Source organism: Ictidomys tridecemlineatus, chromosome 8, assembly GCF_052094955.1.
Source record: "Ictidomys tridecemlineatus isolate mIctTri1 chromosome 8, mIctTri1.hap1, whole genome shotgun sequence".
In the NCBI taxonomy this organism is placed as follows: domain Eukaryota; kingdom Metazoa; phylum Chordata; class Mammalia; order Rodentia; family Sciuridae; genus Ictidomys; species Ictidomys tridecemlineatus.
Genome location: NC_135484.1, coordinates 142,289,091 through 142,315,738, shown reverse-complemented (window position 1 = coordinate 142,315,738; position 26,648 = coordinate 142,289,091). Strand labels below are relative to the sequence as shown.

At 38.1% G+C, this 26,648-nt stretch overlaps 1 protein-coding gene across 1 annotated transcript in view; it reads left to right on the top strand.

Moving 5' to 3' along the window:
• LOC101968337 (uncharacterized) overlaps positions 1 to 26,648 on the top strand; it is a 312,858-nt gene that overhangs the window by 185,759 nt on the left and 100,451 nt on the right. The window contains exons 14-15 of the mRNA XM_005327522.2: positions 20,187 to 20,405; positions 22,793 to 23,045. Of these exons, the coding sequence (XP_005327579.2) occupies positions 20,187 to 20,405; positions 22,793 to 23,045 (472 nt within the window). The remainder of the gene's footprint in view (positions 1 to 20,186; positions 20,406 to 22,792; positions 23,046 to 26,648) is intronic.

Sequence of the window (26,648 nt, the reverse complement as noted above, 5' to 3'; positions counted from 1 at the left end):
TACAATTGGCCTCGCTTTTTCATTATACAAAAGCATTTAAAAAGGAATCAGACCCTCAGGTCTAAATAAATGCATTAATAATTCTTTTTCCAAATATTAATATTCATGGCAGTTATAATAAAATGGGCTTAGTTTCTGCTCTCCTCCCTGTTTTTTTTTTTTGATTGAGTAATAAAAATAGTATGTTCATGTGTAGATGGTTCTGGAAGAGATGTCCACGGCATGTTTTAGCCTTGGATTACTGTTTCCATATTTACTGCATTCCTTTCATTGGTTGAGCCATAATTTTAGGGAGTTTTTCCAGAAAAACAGTGCAAGAGGGCAGCGGAAAGGCACACAGCAGAGTGTCCTCTGGCTCCTCACTGTTCCCCTCGAAGCTGGGGGCACCGAGGGCCTTTGCCTCTGCAGCCTGCCCACTTCTTTGTCGGACACTCAGTCTGGTGTCTATTAAATGCATGAGTAAGTAGTGGTTCAATTACTTCACCACTCTGGTGAGGCAACTTCGAGTCAGCGTCACTAATTGTGTCCTGGATTTCCTGCCTAAGAAGGTCTTTCAGGTGTGCGTCATCCCGGATTGTATTTTTGTTTTTTTTTCGGTACTGAGGAGTGAATTCAGGAGCATTTAGTCACTGAGCCACATCCACAGCCCTTGTATTTTATTGAAAGACAGGGTCTCTCTCTTGCTAAGTTGCTTAGGGCCATGCTAAGTAGCTCAGACTGGCTTTGAACTTGCAATCCCCCTGTCTCAGCCTCCTTAGCAGCTGGGATTACAGGCCTGCACCCCCACCATCAGCAATCATTCCTCTTTTAAAAGTGGAGGGAGCTGCTGTTCAGATGGAGCCACCCTCCTCCTACCATGTGGCTGACAAATGGTTTCCTACCTAGAAATCTAGTCCAGACTGATGTTAAAGCCATGAACTTTCTGTGATGGAAGTAGAAATCAAAAGGCCTTTGACAAGGTGATCTGACTCATTGTTTCCATTTTCTTACTGCTTCAAAACCTAGCCCAAGTAAATCGTGATCACGTCCAGTGACACCCCTGCCTCGGTGGCGTGCCCTGCAATCTGGGAGTCATTCCTTCTGGTTGGCCAGGTGATGTGCCTGGAGATGCTCACTGTGCAGTGTGTTTATTTATTTGTGTCCTGAATGGTGATTCAGTACACATCCTGCTTCTGTGTTCACCATTCAGTGTGACTACTGGGATTGTTTACTTGTGTACTTGTTTATTAAATCACACTTTTTGAAAATGTCTTCTCCTGAAACGCAGACAGATTTCCTTCAGTGTTCTAAGTCTGGAAGCGCTGAAGAGAGTTAGCTCTCCTGGGTGCATAAATTCTGAGACAGAGGTATCATAATAGCTCGGTCCAACATAAAACAGGATGCTTTTAAAAGTAGAAGATATTGATGGGTGTTTCCCCCTTTATATATTTATTTTTAATATGTCCGTGACTCAGGTTATTAACAATACAAGCCTACTGGGACTTTCTAAACATTGACTTAGCAGTCAGGGACACACTCTTTCCTGTCTCTATGTCCCTCCTCATTCAGGGACACACTCTTTCCTGTCTCTATGAAGAAAGATGGAAGCCGGCTAGGTTGACCTTGTCCCTCGGCTACTCCTACTCTTGGATGCTTCTTCTTTATGGTTAAGAGACTTAAATTCTGATTCCTTTGCCAGTTCAAATCCTACCGGTCCTTCAAAGTCGACTTCAGGAACCAACTTCTCAGCAGAGGGTCTTTAAATATTCCCAGCATATCCACTCTGAACTTTGAGACATTTCCCACTGCTATGATACCATCACCCATCTTCTCTCCTCTGGGAAGGGGCCAGGAAAGGGGCTTGTCGTATGGAACTTGTGCATGTCCTCCTGGATACTTGAAAACCTCTCTAGATGGCTTAGAATGCCCAAGATGATGGAAATGCAGTGTAAACAGTTGTTATACTGTATTTTAAAGGGAATTAATGACAAGGAAAAAAATGTCTCTACGTGTCCAATACAGATGCAATTGTTTTGGTTTAGAATATTTTCTATCAGCGGTTGGTTGACTCCATGATATGGAACCAAGATAACGGAGAGCTGACTGGGTATGTCCCTCTTTGCTCTTGGTGCCTGAAAGAATGTCAGTGGAATCCCAAGTGATGAATAAAAGAATATCCCACATACACAGCTGAATTCTGACTTGCAAAGGGAAGAGCTGCCCCGTTTCCCCCATTTTCAGTTAGATTCAGCTTCTCACGGTGGGTGTTCATTTCCAGGTGACATGGCCTGCAGGATAGGAGAACTGCCACACACAGCTGGGTCACTTCATTCTTGCTTGGGGTACTCAGGGAAACAAAAGGAAATGAAGCACCTATACTGAAGACAAGGAGAGACGTTACTGACAGCAGCAGTATCAGCAAATGGCACTTGTTATTTGTTAATCCTGTACAATTAACATGGAGGCGGGGGGGGAAAATATGGTTTTCAGGAGTACAATGTGATCATAAAAACACATCCCAGGAAATCATGTTGGATTTAATCGCAGGTGTGAAATTAACCAATGCTATTTTCATAAATGCTATAATTAACCCAGATTTCCAGCAAGAGGTCTTTAAGGTTCTAGAGAATTCTCTGTAGTCATCCCTCCTCATGTATTTACTTCTGAGATGGAGGGCGTGTCCCTGAACAGATTTTTCTCCCTGAGTTTGGATCCGCTCTCTAAGCAAAGAGGTAAATATCAGCACCGTGTTTGTTTATTTGCAGCTTTTCCTTTTTCATTCCTGCATCTCAAAAAAAAAAAAAAAAGTGTGCTGCAGGTTTTGGTTCATGTTTAATTTTGCTTCCAGTAAAAAGCATTCTCTATATTTTGGCTTCGTTGTATTTGGCACTTAAGAATGCAGAATTTATTATTATGTGCTTAAAGCAATCATTTAACACTGACATTTTAAGTATGACAATAATCCAAGTAATTGTCACCCATTCAGTTAACTGAAAACATCTTTACTTCCTGAGACAACTAATTATAATGCAGTGTTACTATCTTTTAATTGTAGACATGTTTGTTTTTGTGTTTATTTTGGTTGAAGCTGTCTTCAAGGACATCCCTAGTCACAGACTTGGCAATCTGCCCTTATTCTGTCTCTGGTGCTTTCTGAAAATAAATGAAAACACGGTGGCAACAATCTTGATGGAGAGCAAGACATTTTTTAATTTTTCTCAAACTCTGCTCACGACTTCAGGTGCTAGATTATGAACTACTCTCTTTAAAACATGATCAACTGTCCTATAAGTAAGGATCAATTTCCAATGTACCCAAAGAGGCTAGAAGATAATTTCAGATATCACAACTACCGTTCTTCTTTGTGACTTTTCACTAGTGGAGGGTGGTGGTACTATCTTTCTGCTTTCATAAGACTTGGATTCAAATTCCCACCTTTTACCCACAAGGGAAATTCTATCATGATTTGCTCTAGAAAGGATTATTGCCATGTCCACTCATTTAAAAAGATGCCCTAAATTCAGGAAATTTTAATTTACACTTAGTTTTGGATGTTTCCAGTCAGAGCTAATTTAGAGGGCATATCAGTATTTCATTCACTTATTTCATTCATATTATGATACATGCTTCTTTCCCTTTAAGATGCTGTATTCCTAAATTTCCTATTGAATGTGTTTTGGTTTTTACCAAGTTGAACCTAACAATTAACATCATAGTTATGGAGGATGATTGAGGAAATGTAACATTTCACATAATCAGAGATTTTTACCACATTTCCAAGTGTGCTTGTGTGTGCATTGTCTAATGTTGCTTCCAGACAGTTGCTATCCCAATGCCGTGAATTGTTTCTGAACACAGGCACACACACACACACACACACACACACACACACACACACACAAACACACAAACACATCACCACTTTGTTGAGAAAAAAATTTCACTAGGACATCTCAGAGCAGTCTCTCTAAATGACATCTGTTGCTCGTGATGGGTGCAACGTACATTTAATCATCATCCCTTCTCGTGCAAAACACACAGGCATATAGCACCAACCCAAGCATCCAAATCAAGAAATAATTCAATTATTGTGTCACCTCTGACATTCAACTGAAGGACTGTCTTGAGTACTTAAGAATAGCAAAACAAACCAACAAAAAACCCAAAGCAAAATACTTCGGTATTTTTTGTTTTCTGGTTTTTAATGACTTGAGTGACAATATCAGGACAAACTTGATGATGATCATGTTCCCCAACTCAAATTTTGTTTATTCAGTTTGTTCTTACTTCATATCTGTCCTAGTCGAGGTTTTGTTAGGTTTTAGAAATTAAGGGTATGACATGGTCAGTATCAGGAAATAATGCTTTTAAATTGCAGATAAAGTTAAAACCAATACCAGTGGCCCAAACAGGACAAGCTCATTGTTCTCAAGTAGCAAGGAGTTGGTAAGATATAGCTGCTGGTCTCTGCAGCTCAGCCACGCCAGAAATCTGTCTCAGTTCCCTGTGAGTATCTCTTTTGACACCTTATGATTTCAGAAGCTCTAACAGCACAATCACATTAAAGGCAGGAAGAAGGGCCAACAGGGAGTGAGCTTTTTCATGTTTTTCTCTTCTATTGGGGAGAGAATTAATTTTCTCAGGCTGCCTCTAGCAACCTTCCCTGTGCATCTCATTGTCCAGTACTTGTAAGTGTAGCCACTCCTGACACAGGGGAAGTTGGAAAAGGGATCTCTGGATCTTTCTTCCTGTACAACTGAAGGGGGGCAAGAGACGGTTGGATTGGAAAGTGCTTCTGAGCAGCCGTTTACTATTGCTAAATGATTTGTGCAAATCTTCTAATTACTATAATTAACTGTTTTTTGTTGATTCATAGAAAATAGGTTCTGCATCCAATCCCCACTACAACAGCACAACATATGCTAAACTTAGGTTGGGATTTATGTTAGCATTTGTCTTAGTCAGTTTGGGTAACTAACAAAAGTACCACAGGCTAAGTGGCTTCAACACAAAACACTTGTCACAGTCCTAGATACTGGTGAGTCCAAGGTCAAGTGTTGGCAGATCTGGTATCTGGTGAAGGCTCTATACTTGATTTATAGATGACGATTTTTTTTCCTCACATGACTGAGATACCTGTAGTGCCCCAACTGGCTTCAGACTGATTCTGGTATAAAATCTCTAGTCATTATTATTATTATTATTATTATTATTATTATTATAAGAGCTCCTCTTTCATGACATCATCCAAACCCCATTTCTTTCCAATGCCTCCCATCCTAACATCATCCCCCTGGAAGGTAGAGTTTTAAAATAGAAACTTGGGGGACCTAAATATGCAGTACATAACAGGATTATTTGGTCAAAATGACAATTTTTAATTTAAATCAGCTCAAAAATGTTTTTTTAAAGGTAGACGTAGTACTAGAAGATAAAGAAAAAAAACAGGTCAGTACAATATCACAGAGACACATGGTTGCTCCATCTAGAATGTTCTTCTCTAATAATATGATATGATATGGAGTCATAGCTGGTTCCACTCAATAGGTCTCATCAAACTCTACCTTGACTGAGAAGCTGAATTTACCTGACAGTCATTATCCCAATTCATATCTTATATACTTTTCATTTCATTTGGTTTCTGATGTGATCTAATTTGACAAAGAATTTTACTAAGATACAGTTGATGTACAGTAGCATGCACATTGTCTATTGCATGCAATTTTATGAGCTGGAACATTTGCATGCTCCCATGATACCATACCAGGGGCACCATGTTATCTTCAGGAGATGACCTGAATTTTTAAAGTAAGCTGCATAAACAGATAAATTAGATCCTCATGGTACATACCACTGATGCCCTGGACTCCCCCTCTGATCTACCACCTGCATCAGCACAGGGGAGAAATTCTCTTAGGGCCAACTGACGGAAGAGGATAAAGGACAAGAATAGCTTGCAGATGCTTGATGCCAGTGGGAAATAGATAGCTGGTGCAATACAGGTCACACAGTTGCTCCTGAGTGACAGCAGGCAGAGCAAGCTCTTCAGCAGGTCGCACTTTTCTAGGCACCACTGGTCATTGTCTCTGTGATGAAAGTAAAGTGGACGAAGGAAAATATCTATAAGGGCTCATGGTAAAGGCAAATGTCCTGGATGGTTGGACAGGGGGCTGAAAGGATAAGGAAACATGAAATAAGAAATTTTGGGGAAGAGACATGTGCGACTTTACCTTTGGGTAGATACAAAGTATGAAGATCTTTGTAGAGTGGTCCCCCTTCCCCATGGGAGATAAATCCCCATGGATGCCTAAAGCCATAGATAGTACTGAATCCTATTTACAATATTTATATGAACACCTATGATAAAGTTTAGTTTATAAGTTAGTCATGGCGAGAGATTAACAATGATTAATAGTAAAATAGACCACCAAAGCAATACACTATAATGAAATGCCAGAATCACTATTATTGTGCTTTGGAGCCATTATTAAGTAAAATAAGGGTTATTTAAACAAAAACATTGCAATCTGATAACTGAGATGCTCACTAAGTGACTAACAGACAGGTAGCATACACAGCATGGATACACTGGACAAAGTATTGATTTATGTCCTTTGGAAACAGGACCTTGCAGGATTCCATCACACTACTCAGCATGATGCACAATTTAAAGCTTATGAATTATTTTTTTTCTTTTTTCTTACTGCATTATAATTATACATAATAGTGGAATTCATTATACCATTTTTGTACATGCACATAACATAATTTGATCAATCACATTCTATGGTACCTTCTTTTACTCTTTCCTCCTGTCTTTCCCAATCTGCTTGATTTAATCTACTGATCTCTCTTCTACTATTATTATTCTAATTAGTGCATTATGATCATATATAAGTTTGATTAACTTTGGGATGTTTGTACATGGACAGAGCATAATTTGGTAGATTTAATATTCCCAAATAAAAATAAACGTATTGTGTCCATCTACAACTAAAGAAATATTTTAAAAATAATATCGATGTACCTGTATCACTATAGTATGCTGATTTTAGTCCTTTCAGATAAATACCAGGGGGTCATATAGTAATTTTATTCCTAATTTTTTGAGGCATGTCCATTCAAATACACTGAGATTTCATCTCACTTCAGTTAGAATGGTAGTCTTCAAGAATAAAACAACAATTACTGGTGAAAAGTTGGGGGCAGGGAAGTACATTTATACATTGTTGGTGGGAATGCAGAGGAATTGTTTATTTTTGGAACTTCCCATTTAATATTTTTGGACCATGGTTGACTGTGGATAACTGAAATTGTGGAAAGCAAAACCATGGGTAAGATAGGACCACTACCTTGCATGTCAATACAAAAAGCATCCTCTCTGGATGAGGTGCTAAACAAACAAGTTGATAAAATAACTATTTAACCTATCTGTTATCAACCACCTCAGTGCTGGCACCAAATAGGCATGGTAAGCAGAGAGAGCTGTTAGGTACAGATCTGGCAACAGGGCTTCTATTCTCTATGACTTAGGTTAGCTATAGCTGCCAAGTGTTCAATCCATCACAAATAGAAATAAATCCTGCCTCTGATGAAACGTCATACCTCAAGGAGAAAAAAACAGACCCTTGGTTCTAACATTGGGCCCTAACCCCTTGGAAGAAGCAGCAATTCTGATTGACCAGGATCAACACACATTCCAGATGTAGGTTTGCATTTACTGTGAACTTGTCTGTGATCATTATCTGAAAAATTACACAACGTTTGATCCACTGACGCACAATAATGTGACTCCAAATAGATCAAAGAGCTCATTGTGTTGCAAAGAAAATGCAGCTGTGGACATGTGAAATCAACAACCAAAATATGGGGGCTGTCCCCAGTTCATAGGAAAAATTGGGAATCAAGGACTGGAACTGGAAATTAGCTCATTTATTATTTCTCCTAGGGACCCACTAAGGAATTTGTGTTTCTTCACCCACAAATTTTAGTCTGTAATTATATATATATATATATATATATATATATATATATATATATATTCACTGCAGCCATACAATGGGGACTGCAGAGAGTAAGTCTGGCTCCCAGATGATGTGTTTGGGGTATCTCCTGGTCTTTCCAGGATCAACTTTAACTCTCAGTGGACATATGGAAAGGGGAGTTTACCAACAGGACACCCCACCAGGTGAGGCCTGGAGACTGGCAGAGGTGTTGTTCATAGGAAAGGATCTGGACCATATGGTAGAGGAAGAGGCTAGAGAGTTCTGATTATAACCTTGAGTTCAGCTGCTGTGATAGAACTCACAGTATAGCTGTCTCCACTCACCTTCTCCATTAAGTTTCCCAGAAAATGCACTGACCAGAATGCTGAGGGAATGATTTCTAGCAGACATGAATTTGCTATATGAAGCAAGTGGATCTGAGTGGCACAAAGGGTGGACTGTAAAGCTCCACCCAGAGACCACATCAGGACAAGCCCCCATCCTCCAGTTGCTGGGAATATTGACTGCCAATGGCTCAGATATGAGTACGTCTTTGGGTATTTCTCTAGTCATAGGAAACTTCCTCTTGTAGGGCCACTGACTGGCAGCTAAAGACTGACAACCACAGAAACACAAGTTCTGGTGTCTTTGCCTCAGTTTGGGGCAAGATGAGAGGTCCTCTGTGAAGTCCTTGGTTATAAGCTCCTTGTGGGTTAAGTTCTTTTGCTCAGTTCTGTCTCCTTCCCTTCAGTGCATGGATAGCTCTCAAGTTTTCTTCTCCAAGAACCTCCTGCCAGTGACTCTGTCTCAGAGTGGAAGATAATTTCTCTGCCAGAGAAACGTTTCTGTGACTTACGATCTGTGACTCACTATTCTCATCAGCATCGTGTTCCTAGATTTTTATCCCCTTTGAAAAAGTATGTTTCAGTCAATGCATTAAAAAAATTTGAATATTGAATTCAACAGATTTTACATTTGGTAAGTTTCATATTCACTTAATTTTATATGTTTTAAATCTTGCATTTAGAAATTTAAAATTTTACTGAAGTGTGCTTCTTTAAATATGTACATAAAACACACACCCAAAATAAAAAAAGAAAAACTGATTACTAACAAGGTACTTGCTATCATTTTTACATGTTGGGAATCCAGTTGACAAAAATAACACACTGTTTAAAACTCAACAGTATATTTGTGGCATTCAATTCTCAAAGTATTTTTGCCAATGGCAAGCATATTTTTTGAAAAAAAATTTAATATATACAGGAAAATCATTTCTGAAAATAGCATTTAAATGTAACTTTGAAGATGCCAAATTATTTATAGAAATGTGAACACTAGTTTTTTAACAGGGTAATTATTTATTTACTTTTGACTTGTGAAAATAAAAACATTCTTAACATCCTCTATCAATAGTGTGTTTATAACAAAATAGGTCAAGTTTTCATTACTTCTCTTTTCTATCTTGATCATAATTTCTGAGTTTCTAGTTCAGTTCTCTGAGGTGCGTGATCTATGACTCGTTTGGAAACATGGCTTAAAGGTTAGATTTGTTTGCTCAGGGCAAAGGGTTAGTCACAGTAGACATCATGGAAGGTGAGTTTCCAGAAACATCCTGCAGCACTCGGCTATTTGTAGATGGTTGAATGTGTGTGTGCATTTGTATCGATACAGAGACTCAAAAACTACTCAGAACGAATTTAATTAGCTCTTTAATTTCTAGATTTCCTCAGAGCTATCCACACAAATTACTTTTTATAATAGGTGACTAAATAAAACAACTCAGGATTAAATTGGAAAGAAAAAATTAATATGTTATGTATTTTATTGCACTAAATTATGAGGCTTCATTTCCTTCTATGTTAGGTCTTTATTTAGAAATTTTAAAAGAAAATACAGATTAATAATTACTAATACTTCTCTTGACATAATTGGAAGGATTTACATTTTATTTCTTATAGCAAGGGCAGTTCTCTGTAAGCAGAGAGAGAAATTCAGATTATTTCCATTATTGTTTGTTTAGAAAATGCTGCCGTTATTATTAGTAATAAAGATGGTGATAAAAATAATTCTATTGGCTAATATTGATTGAACACTTACTATGAGACAAATAGTATGGTAATAGCTTTATCTGTATTTTCCCTTTTAATTTTCCCCATTAACCTTTGAAATAGGCATTATCTTGCAGGGATTATTTTTAGAGAGGTTAAGTACTTTATTCAGGTATATATGGCTACTTTATGATGGCATTGATACTCAAACCAGTTCCATCTGATTTAGAAGATCCATCCTTTAAAAACTATGTTATATATTTTTCTTTTGATACTATATTTATATCTAATATATATGTATACATTACTGTATACTGTTAAGTAAAGCTCATTCCGTATGTTATGTGCATTTTTAATTCAAACAATTTCAATTCCAATCAGGTGAACTAAGTCTCCCAGAGCAGTACCATGAGTTGTTGATTGTTACACAGACAGAAGGGCAGAGGAGATGCCTCAGACATTGACTCCTTGACTTGAGTTCTGTCTGAATCAGACTTACCTTGGAGCCGAGTGATGTGAGAGCTAAGCATGTATTTGTCATGTGCTACGTTTCAAAATTAAACTCGATCCCACTATAAAATCTTAGTATTATGATTTTACACCCCTTGATAGTTTGTCAACCTTGGCTTAGGTTCTCATATACACTAGGGACCCATTTTTCTCCCTCTCCTGTTTTCAACATATGTGGTATTTGGGTTTCATTTACCTTTCTGGACTTCTTACTACTGTTTACCTAGAGCTCATAATCCAGATTATGGTTCTAGGGAAGAAGCAGTGAATACAAAGCTATGTCTCTTCCTTTGATTTAATGCCTGAGCCACTTACTGATGGCATTAAGAGAAACATGATGTGATTCGTTCCATTGGGATGTGTTTTAATGGTGAACATAAAATCAGAGGCCAACTCTAAGTTTCAGAGTGATTTACTTTGTCTAGTTAGTGACCTCCCAGTTTTGTATTATGAAGAACGCTTCCTTAAAAGTAATATACACCTTCTTAAGTATTTATGGATTGGTCCTGGTGACATTCTTAGAGGTAAGATGTTAAGTTTCATCTGCTTTTCTTTCATTGTAGTGATTATACACTATCTCCCGGCTCATCTGCATAATTGTTTTCAAAGCTAACTGCTTTTATAGTATTGTTCCAGTTATTAATAAAACGTCCATTACGCATAACGTATTTAGCTGGTTTCACTTATGAAGTGCTTTGTAAACACTGTAACTAATTAGGCCAGGCAAATGCCAGTAAGGTAAATGTTCTCCTTCCTACTAACAGACTAGCTGCAAAGCTAAGTGACTTCCTAAAGCCAGAAGGTAAGTGGCGGTAATAATTATGACTAATTTCATGCATTTCTGCTTCCTACTCTATTGTCATTTCTTATTCAGGGACAATGGTTGTCCTTAGTTCCCATATATCTTAATTATCTCAAAGCCTTGGCCCTATACTTATTCATCCCTGTATGTATGAAAATTCCTCTTGGAAAAATATGTGCATTCTAATATTGTTCCTGATATTTATCATCACAGAGGGTTAGAATGTTATTCACAGATGGCAAAATTAATGTTCTAAAGCAGAATCACACAGCATATTAAACAAAAGATCTAGTGTCTGCAAAATGGCAAGCAGACTTTGGTCACCTTTGCTTCAAGTGGTAACTTTGCTTTTGAAGTTTGGTTTCCATTTTCTTTTTTATATCTGTCCCTCTCTTCCTCCAAAGCTTTCCACTACCATTCAGAGACTGTCATTGGCAATAACAGCCTAAAGAGTTGGAAAGTCTCTTTGGACTCTTTCAATATACTTTAATCGCTGTTTTCTCATTAGAACATTCATACTTTTGTGCCTCAGTGGGAAAGATCAATTATTTCAATGTCAGTAGTGGTAATATTACCCCTAAGATTTAGCAATTTTCAAAGATCTTTTAACTTAATTAGAGGCATTTGTTGTAAATTGAATTAAACCTGTTAAAAGTGCAATGTCTTATATTAAATGTATGATGCCCAAATTGGCCAAGGAGACACAATTTTAATGGGAAATGCCCAGTTTGAAAATACTAACATCAAGATAAACTTGTGAATTTTTTTTCTTTACATCAGATTTTCTAAAAGTTGAAAGAATGGATAACAATTTAATCCAGGATATTTGGGCAAATGTATAAGTATACATACCTTTGTAAAATAGATACATGTATCACACCTATATTAATACTTGACACAATAAAGACAAGGCAATAGTAGATATGAACATTTTAATAACTTTGTTAAAAAATAAGACCAATGCCATTTTAATTAACATTAATATAAATCTAATAATCAGCACAAAATATGGTATTATAATAGTTTTTGATCAATACCTTTCCTTTCCAAATAGGTGGCTCCTTTTCTTGACATAGTTTATCTCATTTTCTTTTAAACATGGTATCCCAGTGAATTTGCTCAAAGAGTTCCTACTATCAATTTTTTTAATGATACACTGCTATGGATTTACATTTCCTCAGATGCTGTTTAGAAAATTCTAATGGTAGTTTTTCAGTTTCTCAGACACTGAGCAAAGGAGGTATTGTGGGCTATTGTGGATATTGAAATGGATATATTAATGGCTAGGCCACGTTCAAGGATAGGCCACCATAGTTTTGACAGAAACAACATAGAACAACATTTTATTTTAAAAATGCATTCATGAACACATATGAATTTTAAGCACATATGAATTTTAAGAGGAGAAAAGGTTTTTGGTTTTTGTCTCTCAGATTTGGAGGTTCCCATCCATGATAGTTGGCCCATTGCTTTGGGCCTGTGGACGGGCAGCACATCATGGCGGCAGTACCTGGCAGAGTGAAACCACTCATGCCATGGTGAGCCAGGGAGCAACGGAGAGGGGAAAAAAAGGGATCAGGGTCTCCAAATCCCTTCAAGGCCACACCCCCAATGCCCTGAAGAACTCCCACAAGGCTTCACCTCATCTCCATGGTGTGAAGCTTTATCACACAGGTCGTTGGGGTGTGAGTTGCGAACATCCTCTTGTCACCCATACCAACGCCCTACAGTCCCAGCAGCATGAGGTGTGGACATGAACAGGATTGGGCATCAGTAAAACCAGGTGGAAGTCTAGACTCTGATCTTGGATCTGACTCTGAACAGCTCTATGATCTAAGGCAATAAGCTGATGTTTCTTATGTCTTGATTCCCTCATCTGTAAAGTAAGTGGAGCAATGTATGTCTTCCGCAGTGACCTGTAAATTAGATATAATATATGAAAAGCTCCCAAGGTGCAGTATATTTGATGTATAATAACTACTGTAACAACAATATTATTGTCTATGCCCCCAAACTCTCACTCACTTAAAAAACTCAGATCCATAAAGTATTTTGAGGGAAAGTAAAAGAAGGAAGATTTTTGTAGAATTAAGCAGGCCACTGTTTGCCAGCATATGAATTGCTTCAACAGGTGCTTTACTTTATTTATGTTGCTCAGTGTCAATACAGTAAACCTTACCCATAAATAAAATTTAGGTCCAACCTAGTCACCAACATTTTTATAATGTTTAATTTTCAGATCATTTCCACACCCCCTTGAATGCTTCCTATTATCATGTTCCTGACTTTAAATTTGTATTTCTAGCTCTGCTGTCAGGTGAAATCCGCTTCCATAGTATACTTGACTATTGGGCCCATTTTCTTGCATCTACCACAAGCATTTCCATAAACTGATTTCTGTAAACTCTTTTCTCTCTGTTTTCCCTCTCTTACCCAATGCTTTTCTGTGATGGCTCTCTGAACCCCCACCTTTGAATGAGCTCTCTCTGAACCAGACACTTTGAAACTGGTTTTGAATCACTCTTTTCTTTCAGCCCCCATATTGAAACAGTTTTCAAATCCTGTTAATTTTAATCAAACATCTCCCCAATCCACCCATTTAGCTACTCCACCACTAGTCTAATTCATTCTCTTTTCCTCAAAAGGGCTGCCGGTGGCACACAGAGGTGTTATGAGTTGAATTGCACCCCCCATAAAGATATATTGAAGTTCTAACCCCTATTACCTCCGAAGGTGACCTTATTTGGAAATAGGGCCACTGCAGATGTAAGTTAAGATGAGGTCATACCGCACTAGTGTGGGTCCCTGATCCGACGTGGCTGGCATCCTATGCATGAAGATACAAGCATATAGACAAAGGGTGGCTATGTAAAAATGGAGGCAGAGACTGCAGCTGGAGTGGCTGGAGCTACAGAAGCTGGAAGAGGCAAGACAGGATTCTATGCTGCAAGCTTTGGAGGGAGCACATCCTGCCAGCACCTTAATTTCAGTCCAATATGTAAAATGGTGTGGCATTTGCATAGAACCTCCATAGGTCTTCCAGCTTGCTATAAGTCATGTCTAGAGGAGTTATGATTCCTAAGACAAAGTAGATGCTATGTAAATAGTTCTTTACTGTATTGTTTAGGGAATAATAAGGGGAAAAAAGTGTGTACATGTTCGGTGCAATTTTTTTTTCTTTCCATATTTTCTATCTATGTTTGGTTGAATCTGCCAAGGCAGAACTTGTGGATGTGGAGAGCTGACTGTACATTTCTGGTTTTTGAAGCCACTCAGTCTGTGTTTACAGAAGCCCTAGAACCTAACACAAGGGTAAAGCTAGACCTTCCTTGTTTAGACTCCTATGACATTTCAGGAAGCTTAGTGCCTTTGCCACCCTTCATATTATTGTGATAGCAAAGACTACCTCCTGCCCATGTTTGTGGAAGATGCAGAGTTCTGCTTCTGGTTGAGCAGTACTGGTAAGTCATTATGTAGGTTTTCCTCCCCAATCTTTATGCATCCTGCAACTGGAGTGATGTTTCCAAAAATACAAATGTGATATCCTTCCCTGCCCCACCAATTGTCTGAGGGCTGTCGATGGTGTCTGGATAAAGTCTAAACTCCTGAATATGTCATATACCGACGTGGCTTCCTCCCACGTCCTTCCCTACTACGGCTCCAGAATCACACCAGGTTGCCATCTTGGACTTTCTCCACCCAATTCAACTTATTTTTAGTCTGCGAATCTAGACTTCATTCCCCTGAAAACTGAAGATACAATGGGATGCCCCTCACCAGCTCTGCTGCCCCTCACCTCACTCTCGTTTGTCTCGTTCCTTGTCACCTCAGAGAGCTCAGAGGTAGAGGCTCCTCTGGCCCAGGTAGATAGAGGAACCTTCCTTTGTTTTCTGATTTCACTTTGTGCATTGTCAAAGGACTTCCCACGCTGGGTTGATCTCTGTATTTTATTTATCTTTTCACTTGTGTGTCACTCCCAATAGACTAAAAAATTCTGTGGGTCTGACAGTGCTAGAGTGCTATTTTTATTGATGGGAAGCTATCTGCACGAGTATTCTGTTGCTATTGGAACAAATTATACAAACCTGTGACCTCAAGACAACATGGATTTATTGTTTTACAGTTCTAGAGGTCAGAATTCTGAAATGTGCCTCATGGAGCTGAAATCGAGGTGTCGGCAGAAACAACGTGTTCTTTTGGAGGCACCAGGGAGGAGGTTTCCTTACCCTTTCTGGTTTCTAGAGGCTGTCCTCAATTCCTTGGCTCACCTGCATCTTCAAAGCCTACAGATTCAAGCTAACTCTTTCTCACACTGCCCCTTTTCTGGCTCTCTCTCTCTCTTTCTCTCTGTCTTTTCTGCTACCCTCTTCCATCTTTAAGCTCAGCGGTATAGCAACTTAATTCCTTCTGCAACTTAATTCCCCACTGCCCTGTAATTGCACATAATCACAGGTTGCAGGGATTAAGGCAGGTGATGTTGGCAGGGGGTGTTATTCTGCCAATTGCACGATCTTGGGGCATGAGGTATTTCATTCAATGGCAACCTGTTGAGTGAGTGAACTGTATCCAATTCCACCAGCGCCTACAAAGGGACAGACACTTCCTTCTTTCGGGTTTCAGGCAAAGGTGCTCACAATATCCTAATATTTCTTGATCCTGGTGTTTTCTGCTGAATTCAGAAGGTGAAGATGAAGAGTCCTAATGGAAAGGCAAGAGAATATGGTGGGAAATTTCTTTGTTAGTAGTTGTGTTAACATGGGCAAATCACTTAACTGGGTTTGGGCTTTAGTTTAGCTTCTGCAAAAATCTAAGGGAACATGAGGAGTTCTTCTCCAATAGAACCATGGGCGACCCACACCTGCTTCTTCGACAGCTTAAATTTTGTGACTTTCTAAAATGCTGAATAATACATCTCAGAAGGCCTCAGAATCTTTGAGGACATCCATGCTCAAAAACCTGCTGATGAATGGACTATTGTGAATAATAAAAAAATTTAAAAACCCAATAACATAGCTATTTATTGATAATTATAATTAAAAGATATTAATTTTTTAAAAATGCTACATCTGGCACATATTTGGTTATGCCAGAGGAAGGAAATGTGGAAATTTTAGTGCCATCTATTGGTAATGATTTTTAAATAAGAATTATCATGCACAGTAGATGAGTAAAAAAAAATCTTCATTATATACAAATTCCTTAAGGATCTCTGTTCATTATAGAAGAGAATTTAAGAATGCATTCTGTGTTTTTTTTTTCCAAAGCAATTTTGTTTCTTTATGTTATATGATTACACTGATGGATCGTAGAAATCTTGTTTGATTCCAGGTCTCCATAAGGAAGGTGCATGCAAGGGGGGATCTATGTGTGTCATGTGAAATGCGGCTGAAGTTCAGAGAAATAGGTTTCATTTAATAGCTGAATACTGGATGACCTCCCCATTCTTCTCCCCCTCTGGCAGCTCACCCTGTGAGCTCTAGAGGAGCTGTCTGCATGCGCCAAGGAGTAACTGCTGGCCTCAATGTGATTTTGCAGTGATCTGTGTGCTCTATGGCTTCCTTCGTAACGAACAAATCAATTCCCACTCTACGTATTACACACCCCAGTGGCAGAGGCCATTTATTATCCTTTTGATGGTCATACTCTTTGGTACATAACCAAGAAAGATTACAGAGAAAGGAATGAGCAGTGGAAATGTGGATGGAGAGATCTCACAGTGGCCCTGCCTCTCGTAATATGCCTTGCATGTTTACAAGAATAAAAAAATTTTTTTAAAAAAGGATGCTCTTTCAAGACAGTTTTGAAACATGGCAGCAGAGTTGTTTGGAATGAAATATATTTCAAGAACAATATGTGGAAAGATGGCTGTGGATGTAATTTTACATAAGCCCACAATGAAATTTCAGGTGCAAATGCAAAAATGATCCCTTGTTGTTGTATCGGTTTTCTTTATAAGAATACACCTGATTCCCTTTAATTGTTCAATTAAATTTTTAATATTGCAGTATGTAAATTTTAAATTCCTAATGATGGGTTCAAGATTTTTCCTAGTTCTTTGAATTGGCATGATGTGGTTACCATTGTGACATGAATAAAAACAAATATTGTAATGTATTGACTAGCAATGAGATAATTGAACATTATGAAACAGGTATAAATTGTACCCTACCGAAATTTTGGTGTTATTTGTTCTAAATCAAAAGTCTGATAAACATATATGCATTTCAGCCAGGCATAGCAGTGCATGCCTGTATTCCCAGTGGCTCGGGAGGCTGAGGCAGGAGGATCGCAAGTTGAAAGCCAGCCTCAGCAATTTAGCAAGGCCCTAAAACAACTTCAAGAGAGGCTGTCTCTAAATAAAAAAATAAAAAGGGCTGGAGATGTGGCTCAGTGGTAAAGTACCCCTGGGTTCAATCCCTAATACCAAAAGGTCCCCAAACCAAAAAACAAACAAAAAAAAATATGCATTTCGGAGTGTGGGTGGAGAACAGTTTTATTAGTGAAACTAATGGTGAAAGCATGATTTTATAGTGGTTTCTGTGCATGAGCACTTCAACTGCTTAGTAATTTATGTCAAAGGATACAGAACAGTGGAATTTTCCAAAGGTCAAAGAAGCTACTGTCTTTTCTGTTTTACATCACTTGAGATTTTCCAGTTTTTTGCAAACAACACACTGCCGAGTCTGTATTTAATTTCCTCTTCCCTTTGAAGAGGCAAAACAGTGACAGAATAATTAACTGGAAGGGAGATCATGTTCAGGATATTTTGCTTTAGCTGTGTAGAAGGTTCTGGGTTTCATTTCACATGATGGCGAATGCAGCAAGGCATCCTGGGATCCTTCTCTCAGAGCCGTGGTCCCCTGGCTCTGTCTCTGTGTGTAAAGCAAAGCCTCTTGGAGGTCTGCTTCCTGGGTAACTGTGCCTCATTTGTGTAACTGAAAAGCATGCTCAGTGTAACACTGGTTTTCAGAGAGGTGATGCTTCACATCTTCATGAACAGCAAAAAGCAATTGTCAATGTCATGTCATGTCCCTCCTGTGCACACCAAAAGGCTGTCATCACGCTGTCTGCTTGCTGATGTTGCTGTTGTTAGACTCCCATTTCCTCACTTATCTTCTCTTCCCGTGGAAGGATTGTCAGCATATTTGATCATCATTAGGAAGCGATGAGCTTTCTTGTGTCAAATCTTTTGAAAATGTCTGCGAGTTATGTCTCTGTTCTGCAGCTAGCACGGCCCCTGACTTGGTCCCTACGTCACTGGACTACTGACTCCAGTACTAGTTTCTCCTTTGGTGACATGTTTATTATTAGAGCACTGTTTGGTTGAGGAAATAACTGAGTCATCCTAGAAAAATCTTTCTAAAATAGTATTAGACACGCTCACACAGAAATTTAGAGCCTCGTTCTTATAAAGAACAATTCCAGATTTAATTAAATGCATGACATAGACTAATGATTTTCACTGCTTTAATTAAATAGTGAATATTTGCATGTACATGTTTATATCTCTTTAAAAAAAATAAAAGGGATCACTTCATTTTTACCCAGGTTTCCTATAAAAAACAAAACTATGATTTTGAAAACTTTGAACACAAGCTTGCTCTTAATCCTCAACCTGAAAGTTAGATCAGAGTACTTTGTACTGATTCTTTTATACTTACTTAGTTTCAACAGAAAATGCCCATAGTGTGTCAAGGAATAAAATGTTTCTTAAGTTTTGAATTCTTATTTAAGCATTTTGGGGAGTACATTAATAACTCACTTCAATTTTGAATGTGAAATATTGAATCTTTAATAAGTCACATAAAAATAAATTTTGTTATAATGAAGAATGATCACAATGGGTAGGTGAGGTAAGTGGGGGGTATATTCTAGACTTTAAAAATTAAAGAAGTCCAATGTTTATAATAATTTGTTTTCATGTTTCATTTTAAAACATTTTAATTGTGGTAAGATTCACACTGCATAAAATTTACAATGTCAGTCATTTTTAAGGGTATAGATAAGTTTCTTCACATTGCTATGGATCTAATCTGGAGAACTTATTCATCTTGCTGCACTGAAACTCCATACCCATTAAACAGCACATCCCTGTTTCCCTTCCTCTCAGACCCAGGCAACCCCATTCAACTTGCTGTTACTATGATTTTTAACTACTATAGATACCTCATTGAAGCAGAGCCATTGGTGTCTGTGCTTTTGTGGCTGGATGATCCCATTGGCCCAGCGTCTGCAAGGCTCCCTCTTGTAGTACACGGGTCAGAATGTCCTTCTTTTTTTAAAGCTGAATAATACTCTATTGTGTGAATATCATGGTTTGTTTTTTCATTCATTAACCAATGGACGCTTGTTTTTCCACATCTTGGCTATTGTGAACCATGTAGCTATGAGCAGGGATGAACAAATATCATTTCTATACCTTCAGTTCTTTTAGATGTATTTTCACAAGTTGGATAGCTGGTTCACACATGGTAACTATATTTTTAATTTGGGTGGTATGTGCCATAATGTTTTCTATAGTGGTTGTGCCATTTTACATTTTCAGTAATACACGAAGATTCCAGCTTTTCCACATCCTTACTAATGCTTATTATTTTGTTTATTTTTTTTTCTAAACGGCCATCTTAATGGGTGAAAAATCCTATCTCACTGCAGTTTTGATTTACACTTCCCTAATTCATGTTTCTTTAGTCATCTATTACAGCAAAAAGAAACACAAATTTTTTTTGAGTTCCAAGTATTTGAAAATAATTGTATTTAATTTTATTGCCACAGTGTCTTCCTTGTTACAGTTCGAATATTTCACTTTGGGTTTTTCTGTAAGCGCAGGATTGACCTGTTTCTTCTTGGGTTTTGTAGCTGTTCTTCAGTGGCTGCAGGTCGGGGATCTGGAGAATTCTTCCAGCATCTCCATTTTGCGCTGGTGTTGGTGTTTTCAGAACTTCAATTAGCTCAGTGGCAGAGCCAGGGCTTCTGGTACATCATCCTGCTGATGGCTTCTCTCTGGTTCCTGAGGCTCTACCTGCATTACCTTGGCCAGTGGCTTTTCCTATGGGCCATTTCAACTCCAGTTACAAAGTGAGTGCTTTCCCCTGAACGTCAAAGGAATGTATTTTCATCTTGATAGGACAAATGAGAGCACAAAGTACTTCTCCCATCCATTTACCAGAAGACCTAAAATGCAGGTATGATTTGAAAAGGCAAAACTGTCTGTATTGGAGAGCAAGAACTTTTATTACAGTTATAGTTTCATCTTATGGTTGGTTGTGTGCATACAAATACGTAACAGGTACATCAATATTTATTTAAAATTTAGCAGATTCAAATATGTTCTAATATAGGAGCAGGACCCAAAGAGGAATTGAACAACAATCTTTTATTCTATTTTGATTTTATCAGAGTGACTTAGGCTGAAGGTATTTTAGAAGTAGCATAAGTCTGATTTATTATCTATGTTCCGAGCAGCAAAGATTGCCTCTTCTACGAAAATGATTGAATCCAAACAATTACCAAACCCGAGCTCAGGCAGCTTTCTGGGCCATTATCCTATAGAAAAAGATGACGCTTTAAAGGTTATCTCTCCATAAACATGATTCCATAGACATTGTAGATAGACAAACAGATAGATAACAGTACAAGTAAAATTCATTTTTCTCAAATGTAGATGGTGCAGATAAAAATAAAGATGTGTGTATATTTTCAATTAAGAAGTCTGAAAAGAACTTTAAGACTTTATGAAGAGGAATATCTGTGTACATTTGTGTGCACATCAAGTTTTTGATAGTTTTACAGAATTAAATCACAAATATATATGGTATAGATTATGCAAATTTCTACATACTGAATAACTGAATATTTAAGCAGGAATTTTTACATGGGTCGTCCTCCTTCTCTGCCCTTTTTTTTTTTTTCTTCCTCATCAAGTTCTCTGAAGCCAAAAAGGCAAATCTTATATGCTGGGGCTAGTTGCTTTTCAGTGTTTGCTGTTTTACTCTTCATTGGAAAGGCAGGCCTATTTTTATTACAGTTATAGTTTGTTAATAAAATGAGACTGCAAAAAACAACTCGACAGACCATTTTAACCAATTTCTTAAGCAACCAAGGACCTAAGATATTATGGTGGCGGCTGTGGCGCATGCCTGTAATCCTGGCAACTTGAGAGGCTGAGGCAAGAGGATCGCGAGTTCAAGGCCAGTCTCAGCAACTTAGCAAGACCTTGTCTCAGAATAAAATAAATAAGAATGAAAAAGGCTGGGGATGTATCTCAGTGGTAAAGAACCCCTTGGTAACCACTCCCTACCATCAAAAAACAAAAAGATATTTTAAGATGTATTTCTGGCTATCCTCTTGGTCCATGAGCTTGAATTATATAATAGCCCTTTGTCACATCTTAGTCGTGAGACACAGCAATAACAACACAATGAGCATTTTTTTTTTTCACGCTCTCTGTGTGTCAGTTCTGTGCTAAGCAATGGACACATGTGATTTGAAATTCATAGCAGTGTGAGAACAAAGCATAAAACTCCCTTTGAAGCAAAAGTCAAAGAATGGATATAAAGAAAAACTCTTTAGCAGAGTGCTGATGAGTAGGACACACCAACAGAAATAACCATGAAACAGTGTTACTCAGCCTGAGACTCGGGAGAGAAAACTGCATGAAAGAAGTCTCAGCTTGCACAGAGACGTGGTGCCAAAGTCTGGGTGGAGACTGGTTGAATTACTGGACTCTGCTTGGACTTAGCTTCTTGGTCCTCAGCTTGTATCAACTTGACTTTGTTTTTTTTTTTTTTTTTTTGGTACCAGGGATTGAACTCAGGGGCACTTTACCACTGAACCATATCCCCAGCCCTATTTTGTTTTTTATTTAGACGCAGGCTCACTGAGTTGCTTAACACCTTGCTTTTACTGAGGCTGGCTTTGAACTGGTGATCCTCTTGCCTCCATCTCTCCAGCGGCTGGGATTACAGGTGTGTTCCACCATGCCCAGCTGAACTTGACTTCTTAGTACAAAATTTTGGTTGTGAGTGATGGTGGTATTATTGTTGTTGTATTTGAGACTCTATCTAGAGGAACCATAAGCCTACACTAAAACTGAAGAATATTTGATTGAACCTCATTTCTGTTCGATTATGGTTCATTAGAAAGTCCACTGGATATTTTGTATTTCAAATAGCCTACTAATCAGTACTGTACACTACAAGGAAGCTCTTAGCTTCTAGACTGCTCTGCTCAGTGGCTTAAATTGACATACTTTCTATGGTTAAATCATTTCTGTATTATTTAACAATAAGCATGAACCAGGTAGAATTCACCTGTTCCTTGAAGTGTTTAGGTGGTACTCTAGGGTCAGGAAAAGATAAAGACTTCTTACAATTTGGGGATGCTCTTAAGTATATGTAGAGTGTCTAGTCAATGGGCATTTTCCTTCCTGTTTGTATGCATGTGATTGCTTTGTTTTCCTGCAGATTCCACTTTTACCCCTACACAGTTGAGCTTTGCTACCCAAGTTCTTTGCTTCGCATGGAAGAGGAGCTGCCTGTGGTTGTGGCGGGGCCCTTGATGCTGAACACAATCATATTCCTCTTGGTTCTGATCAGATGGGGCTGTCAGCTGCTGTTTGCCTCCTGCCCTGACGCCTTGTCAAAGTTGATCATCGCCATGGGACTATGGACAGTTCTGGACCCACTGGCAGTGTTTATAGTGGATACTTTCCTGGGGGTAAGTCAAATAAAATAATCAGGAGATGAGTTCTTGACATAGAATTTAGCTTTAGTACATAAATCAGTTGACATGGTTTCGATAATGATGAATGTTCAATATTCATCTTAAATTGAAGTTATTATGTCTTTTCTCATCAAAATAAAATGGGTGTCTAACATAGTCAATTTTAGTTTAATTTTAACTCTCTTAAATAAACACTTTTAAAATAAGTAGGCAATCATATAGAAGTTTTCACCCAAACTTCAAAATTATTATAAAGAAGTTGTATTATTACAAAGAAGTTATATTTTATAACTTGGATAGTTTTAACATATTAAAGTTTTTTTTTTTTTTTTTTTTTTTTGGTACTGGGGATTGAACTCAGGGGCACTCAACCACTGAACCACATCCCCAGCCTTATTTTGTATTTTATTAGAGACAGGGTCTCACTGAGTTGTTTAGCACCTCACTTTTTGCTGAGGCTGCCTTTGAATTCACAATCCTCCTGTCTCAGCTTCCCAAGCCTCTGGGATTATAGACATGTGCCACTGCAACCGGCTACTACTAAAGATTTTTTCAGGCAAAATTTCCAAAAAAGTTTAAAAAAGTTTACAATATTCCTTTAACTGAATAGATTATTTATCTGACTTATGACATAATAGTCTTGTGTAATAACTATACCAGAGAACTTTGAGAGTTTTTAAAGCATTTCTAAGTCATGCATTTTCAAAAATTTTCCAAGTAATGCATTTTTAAAACTCACCCTATAGAGCTTTAAATTTTGACCTTTGTGGTGGTTGCAAAGTGAAAAAAGTGCAATTTTATCCTAAAACGAAATTCTAGGATTTGATGATTATGAATATATGCTAAAGTGCATGATGATCTATGTGCTTTATACTTTTTAAGCATCTTCATATAATTTACTTGATTATATATTTGTGACAAAACTGAAGTTTGTAGCACAAATATTATTCTTATTTGGGGAGGAACCGGCCACATAGAATTCCTTTAATTATCTAAAGCCATATGGGCAGCTCAGGCAGTAATCAGGATAAAACCAAGACACCTGAATTCTGAGGTTGGTGCTTATTTGATTATGGTAAAATTTCTTTTTCAAACCTTGAGTCAATATATAGCTTTGTAAACTCAAATGTATGCTATATCCAATGATAATTACTCAATTTCATCAAAATATTTTATTTATTAATGAAGATCCAGGACTGTAATTTGATGCAAAGTTGATATGGGTATTAGTGCCAATTTACTGCCATATCTAAACCTCTAGTTGCTTTGGATTTGCAAGTCCTGTGATTTCCTGGTAAGTGCTACTGTGTTATAGCAAACTTCCTTCTGCATGTAAGAATTTATTGCAGGTTTTAGTGAAAGAAAATTTCTGGGCCTCACCTCAGGGTTTCCATTTCTGTAGTTCTGCAGTAAGGCCCAAGTTTATATTCTGAAAAATTCCCCGGTGATATTGTTGGCCTAGGGACCACAGTTTGAGAACTACTAATGTCATAGTTGCATTGGAAAGTTCCAACAAGCATACTGGGAGGATCCAGAAATACCACAATAGCTTGCAAGATACAAACTCAGCACAGACAAAACTCAGGGGACCTATGTGCCTCCCCTGCCTATTAATCATAACCCCCAACCTGTAATTTAGCAAACTTTATTTAAGTTTCATTTAAGTTATCCAAATTTTTATATTAGATTATCAGCAAAATTGAAGATATTGGCAAAAAAGTGGAATAGTTCAAGCCAAAACCTACTTTAACTTGAAGTCAACAAATTGTTTAAGTGATTTTAATAGGCAAAGAAAAGAAATCCAAATTTTTTTACTAAATTTTTTGTACAATGGACCTGGTCATAAAATATAGCCCTAAGCAAGGGAGCAAATGGATACTTTAAGTTAATCAATATGATTGAATATACTTTTATGAATTATCTTAAATTATATAACATGAGCACATAAAAGAAGTTTCACAATTGGTATATATGTATGTCATCTATATTTACTATACCAAGCAGATTGTAGAGGTGGGGGTGTTTTGATGGACTCTATCAATTGTCTCTGAAATTAATTCTATGGTTTCTAATGTGCCTTTAGAACTAATGATCAAGGTGCTATGCAAACCACATTCATGGAGACACATTCTATCCTAGGTTCTTTAACAGGCAGCTCAGATCAGCAGAATTTGTTCCCATTTTGTATCCTTTTCGAGCTATGGTATGCTAGGACAATGCTTCTCAAACTTCAGCGGGCTTGCAGGCCCACTGGGGAGCTAATTAAAATGCTCACTCTGAATCTCAGGGCCTGAGATTCTGCATTTCGTGTTGTCTTCACACTGCTGATTGGCCTCATTTTGATGCTGAGTGAACAGAGTTGGAGTCAACTGTATGCTGCCGACATTCTTACCTCTCTCGGTCTCCAGTCTAGCAAGGAGAAGGCTGAGCCATAAAGGTTTGTTGAGCTAGAGATGTAGAGAGGGTGCCATCTGCATTCTGGAGGGATCATATCCCATGGCACGTCACAGTTGTTCCCAGAGGCCTGATAGTGCACTTTGAGCAAATGTGGTACTGGGAACTGAGCCTATTGCAAAGCCACAGGGAAGTCATTCGGGGGCAATGAGCAGCTGTCCCTTATGATCTTCTTAGGACTCTTCAGAAGGAACATCTATAGCATTCATGGAAGGGTTTTTCTTATTTCAATCATGTCCCTTAGGCGGTTTCATAGCCAACCAGTCCACTGTATCCAAAGCAGCTGACAAAGTGAGCAGACTTAATTTACTCTGGGGCCTCTGATGTAATCTGCAGGAAAGCAGCCTCCAGCTTGGTCATCTCAGAAGCAGTTCAGAGGTCTGTAACCTGATGAAACTGACTTGGATTCTAAAAGATGAACAGAGCACCCATCTCTCTTTCCAGTTGGAAGGAAAAGCTAAAACTTTATTCCAAGTCTCCCCAAAGTATTGATTCTCCAGTTAGAATCCATCATGTCTCATTGCCAATGACATATATTTTGCTGCCCTTAAAAAAAATCTCTACAGCTGTGTGCATTCCACAGATCAGCAGCCCTGGAATCCCCAGGGCACCTGTCTAAAAGGCTCTTGGGTATACCTACTAACTGAATTTAAATATGCATTTTAACATGCTCTCTGGATAACTTGACAGCACATTGAAGTTTGGGAAGTACTAATCTAAGTCATTGGTTCTCCAAGTACAAAATCATGGGCGCTGCACAAAATCTACTGAGTCAGAAACTTGGGAAAGAGGCCTGGCAGAGTGGATTTTAATGGGGATTCTGATCTTCGTTAAAGTTTGGGATCATGATAGTAGACTGAACGTCACTCATTGACTTGGATTGCCAGACTCTATACCTTCAAAGTATGGACTTTCTTAGCAGGTGAATCTGAGAATTATCTGCCTTTGAGCCAGCAAGAGAGATGCTACTTAATTTTGCTGATAATTTCTGAGATTATTTTGTTTCCAGGGACCTTAAAAGAGATGTGACAGGTGGAATGGTTTCAGATTGAAACACTGACCAGTGCTGTTGCTAACAATGCTCCATCCAGTTTCTAAATTTTTAGGCTTAGAGGTTGGAAGTGCATTCCTCCAGTACTATGT